At 38.9% G+C, this 5349-nt stretch overlaps 1 protein-coding gene across 1 annotated transcript in view; it reads left to right on the forward strand.

Annotated features, from left to right (window-relative positions):
• LOC107714851 (target of EGR1 protein 1-like) overlaps positions 1 to 3501 on the forward strand; it is a 6723-nt gene extending 3222 nt beyond the window's left edge. The window contains exons 4-7 of the mRNA XM_016520832.1: positions 993 to 1151; positions 1252 to 1511; positions 1606 to 1768; positions 2779 to 3501. Coding sequence (XP_016376318.1) covers positions 993 to 1151; positions 1252 to 1511; positions 1606 to 1768; positions 2779 to 3423 — 1227 coding nt within the window. The 3' untranslated portion in view covers positions 3424 to 3501. The remainder of the gene's footprint in view (positions 1 to 992; positions 1152 to 1251; positions 1512 to 1605; positions 1769 to 2778) is intronic.
• Positions 3502 to 5349: the final 1848 nt, after the last annotated feature.

Raw genomic sequence — 5349 nt, forward strand, 5'->3', positions numbered from 1 at the left:
CTGGCTCTTTCATCCAGTTTGGAGCGACGTCCTGATCCAGCGAGGGTCTGTGTTGTACCAAATACCTTCCACTTCTTAATAACAGACTTCACTGTGTTTCTAGGCACTGATAAAGACTTTGAAATGTTTTTGTATCCATCTCCTGACTTGTGCCTGTCCACAACTTCATCCCGGAGATCTTTTGATAGTGCCTTGCCACCCATAGTTAATTGTTTGCTTCCGTTGCACTACCAAGAACTGAAATGCTCCATGAAAGCTCTTTTTATGCTGAGCTAATCAAAATGACCACAGTTGAAATTCAAAATGGCTTTGTGTGCCATTGAGAAGGTGATTAGTTACACCTGATTGAGCTGACAAGTCATTTTTAGGAGGATGTTATAAGTTGCACTGAGTAAATACAGCTGGATAAAACAAAAACTGTCCGTCTTCATTTCAGGCTGCAAAGCAACAACGTGATTATTTTAAAGGAGAGTGATTCTTTTCTATACCCACTGTATTTCTTAAATATATACATGTGTTTGTATTCATATATACATTATAAATATACACAGACAGTTCACAGACATTTGTTATGTAAACTAGGGCTGCACGATAAATCGCATGCGATATTTAATGCGCATCTTGTCAGAAAGCCGGTTCTGTAATCAGCGGTAAATCTCCATCACGTGCGGGCTTTCACACGGAGCAGCATTTACTACACAGAGCCGTTGTTCACTGACGAGCTGGGCAAAAAATCGCGCGAATATCGGCTCTGTGTAGTAAATGCTGCTCCGTGTGAAAGCCCGCAGGTGATGGAGATTTACCGCTGATTACAGAACTGGCTTTACTCATAAGATGCGCGTTAAATATCGCATGCGATTTATCGTGCAGCCCTAATGTAAACGTAGACTTTTATTTTGGATGCGGTTTAATCGTGATCAATCGATTTAACAGCCCTATTCTGAATATGTGAACGGACCTTACAATGATTCTTGTACATTTCCTGATTCTAGGCAGACAGCACATACCTGGTTCAGGTTTACAATCTGACCTTGCTTTGCTCAGAGGAATACATCATTGAACCTCAGTCAGTGCAGTTCCTTGTACAACATGGATTTGACTTCAACAAACAATATGCTGAAGGCATTCCTTATTATAAGGGTAATGATAAAGTGAGTATGATTGAACCTATACAAAAAATACTGATAGAACTTTTCAAAAAGAATTTTAAGATTTGGAGACTTAAGTAGGTGTGTTTTGTGCTTGTTTTAGGGAGGTGATGCCCATGGGGTAAACCTGCGCTCCTTGTTCGTAGAACTGCTTAGGGCCAACAAGCCCTTGGTGGTCCATAACGGTCTGATAGACATGGTCTTCCTGTACCAGTGCTTCTATGCCCATCTACCTGAGCGACTGGGCACCTTTATTGCGGATCTGTCCCAGATGTTTCCCTCAGGCATATATGACACTAAGTATGCAACAGAGAATGAGCTGAGGTTTACAGCCTCATACCTGGAATATGCCTATAAGAAGTGGTATGTGTAATATCGCGATATGTCAAAAGTACAAAAAAAGTGTGCATGTCCGTTCAGTACCTGAAATGTAAGATATTTTCTTTGTCCTCCACAGTAAGCTGGAAAATAGCAAAGCCATTGCAGGAGGTAGCAATGGGAGTCATGTGTTCATAGAGTTTTGTAAATATACAGGCAGCATGCAGAGCTACATAGACTACAGGCCGTGCTTGGACAACCAGAATCAGGATGGTGCCCTCAACATCTGTGTTCAGTTCTCTGTGAGTTCCTCAACTACCGTAGGTTATACATGACCGTTCAGAAGTCAAAAGAGTTTTTTTTTTTTTTTAAAGAAATTTGCTCTCGTATTCAGCATGGATGGATGAAATCAAAAGTAAAGAGAAATGACAGTAAATGTGTTTATATAGTTATGAAAGAATGCTGTTCTCCTGAACTTTCTATTAATCAAAGAATCCTGAACAATTGTATGGTGGTTTCCACAAAAAGCAGCACAACTGTTTTCAACCTTGATAATATTAAGAATGTTTTTTGGGCAGCAAATCGGCATTAGAATAATTTCTGAAGGATCATGTGACACTGAAGACTGAAGTAATGGCTGCTGAAAATTCAGCTTTGCCATCACATGAATAAATTACATTTTGAAATAAATTAAAACAGAAAACAGTAATTTTAAAAATGTAGTAATATATCACAGTTGGCCGATCCACCTGACATCAAAATATCAATATATCTAAACATTTAATTCTCAAACTGATATAGAATCAACAATAAGGAAATATATTTTAAATATGTCTTTAATGGCATATTTTTACTATCAAGTGCTATGAAGATCAAGGTCAGTACTGTCAATATTGATACTTATATAAAATTCGATTGTATGCAAGTATAAACCGCAAATTATCAGATTTGTTTACTGACATTTACAGAATGTTCTTCTGTATGAATCTTATAACAACTTAATTTACATAAAGCCATTATAATAAATGTACATTCACCTTTAGTGTGAAATAACTCCAGATGATGTTTCTGTCATCACTCCATCTGTTCTGGTTGAATGAGAGCTGTCTGTTACTTTCCCCCCACTTTCAAGCCTTAAGTTTCATGCAAAACAAATAAAACCACAAGTTAATGATAACACTTGTGGTATTTTGTGAATATAAATACATATAATTAGAATTATAATAGGTCGTATACCTTAGGCCTGAAGGGATGTTATACTACAACATACAACATTTTGAATGTGACACTTGGTAATTGTTTTCTGCTCTAGGCATATGGATGGTGTCCTAATGGCTCTCAATGCCCCATGTCACATGACACAGACCTTATAATCCAGCATGATGAGAAGACCAGAGAAGACAAGAGGAAGAAAAGGAAGCGCAAGAACAAAAAGAAAGCTTTTCAAGGGCCCTCTGAGACATGCAGTTCCCCACAGGGCAAAAAGTCGCGCTTTGAAGAGGCCAAGCTGGACCAGGCAGTGCCCATATCTGAACCAGCACTCCCTGAACATCAGGAGAAGACAGCGAGTTCTGAGCCAACAGATGCTGTGCATGCGTTTGAAGCTGGGAAAACAGCCAGCAAGAATGGAAATGAGGAATCTCGGCCAGAAGCACCTTCTGAAGCTCCTGATAGACCAAAAGAGAAGAAAGTGGAAGGAGGAACTCACCGAGCAGGGTTTGACGCTTTCATGACGGGCTATATTTTTGCTTATGCCAGAAATCTGACAAAAAACACAGAAGAACCCAGCACTGCTCCCCTTATCCCTGCATGTCTCAATAAACTCTTCCTCAGTGGCAAGTCTGTTCCTCTACATGTAGCCAAAAGCACCTTCTCCAAGTCTTCAAAGGCTCATGTGCACAAGATGGACTATGTCTGGGGAAAAAGCACTGCTGTAAAACCTGAAGGAACTGCATAGAAACCTTTGATTTTCAGATTTAAATTTTTGTGTAAACTTTTGTTCAAATAAAATCAAAGTTTTTCTACTGTTTTCTGACCATGGCATGGCTGTTTTTTCTCTTCTGATTTATTTTAATCTAAATTTTGTATTCTTTTCAGTGTGCTAGACTAGATAAGCATTAGACTTAATAGATACTATGAAAGAGCCTTTAAATGCAAGGCTGATGATGGGCTAGGTTTACTACAGTGGGTATAGAAAAGAATCACCCCCCTTTAAAATAATCACATTTTTGCTTTGCAGCCTGAAATAAAGATGGACACAGTTTTTGTTTTATCCAGCTGTATTTACTCAGTGCAACTTGTAACATCCAAGAGAAAGATATAACACCAGCATGTCAGGAAAAAAAAGTTTCACCCCCTTGTGTCAGTATTTTATTGAACCACCTTTTGCTTTAATTACAGTATTTAGTCTGTTGGGATCTGTCTCTGTCTCTACTAACTTTGCACATCTAGACTTTGTAATATTTGCCCACTCTTTGCAGAACTGCTGAAGTTCAGTTCAATTTGATGGTGACCGTTTGTGGACTGCAGTCTTCAAATCATTCCACAGATTTTCAATGGAGTTTCAGTCTGAGCTCTGACTAGGCCATGCAAGGACATTAACTTTTTTCTCCTTCAACCACTGTGTGCTCAGTCTTGCTGTGTACTTTGGGTCATGTTGGAAGGTAAACCTTCCCATTGACAACTTTCTGGTAGAGGGCAGCAGATTTTCCTCAAGAATTTGATAGTATTTTGCTCCATCCATTTTTCATTCTATCCTGCCAAGTGCTCCAGTCCCTGCTGCAGAGAAAAAACGCCATAACAGGAAAATACCACCTCCATGCTTTACTGGAGGAATGCTGTTATTATGAATGGTGTGCTGTATTGGATTTCCACCAGTCATATTGTTTGGTGTTGAGCCCAAATAATTCAGTTTTAGTCTCATCTGCCTCAGAATATTCAAGGTGCGTTTTGGCAAAGCTAGTCGTGACTGCATGTGGCCTTTCTTGAGGAGTGTCTTTTTTCTTGCAACCCTCCCATACAATCCACATTTGTGCAGAATTTGTGATATTGTTGTCCATGCACACAAATGACCACTCCTTGTCATAAATTCCAGCAACTGCTTCAGAGTTGCTGTAGGCCTCTTGGTAGCCTCTCTGGCCAGTTTCCTCCTGGCTCTTTCATCCAGTTTGGAGCGACGTCCTGATCCAGGGAGGGTCTGTGTTGTACCAAATACCTTCCACTTCTTAATAATAGACTTCACTGTGTTTCTAGGCATTGGTAAAGACTTTGAAATGTTTTTGTATCCATCTCCTGACCATAACTTCATCACGGAGATCTTTTGGCAGTGCCTTGCCAACCATAGTTGATTGTTTGCTTCAGTTGCACTACCAAGGACTGAAACACTCCAGGAAAGCTTTTTTTCATGCTGAGATAATCAAAATGACCAGAGCTGAAAGTCAAATGGCTTTGTGTGCCATTGAGAAGGTGATTAGCTACACCTGATTGAGATTACATGTCATTTTTTAAGAGGTGGGTGATCCTTTTTCTAAATCAGTGATTCTGTTTTTGTTTTTTTTCCCCCTGATATATTGGTGTTATATCTATCACTTGGATGTTTTAAGTTGCACTGAGTAAATACAGCTGGATAAAACAAAAAATGTGTCCATCTGCAAAGCAACAAAATGTGATTATTTTAAAGGGGGTGATTCTTTTCAATACCCACTGTATATGGTTAATGAACAATGTACAAAAAGCAAAGTCACAATAAAAATCAATAAGACATTTTGAATTTATTTTAAACAAATGGGAATACACATGCATTTAAAGAATTAAAGCCATATAAATGGGGAAAATAAGTCCTGATCTGTCTTTGGTAGAAATATACACCTCTGATTCAGTTACA

Source organism: Sinocyclocheilus rhinocerous, unplaced genomic scaffold, assembly GCF_001515625.1.
Source record: "Sinocyclocheilus rhinocerous isolate Xijiao unplaced genomic scaffold, SAMN03320098_v1.1 scaffold1350, whole genome shotgun sequence".
Lineage (NCBI taxonomy): Eukaryota > Metazoa > Chordata > Actinopteri > Cypriniformes > Cyprinidae > Sinocyclocheilus > Sinocyclocheilus rhinocerous.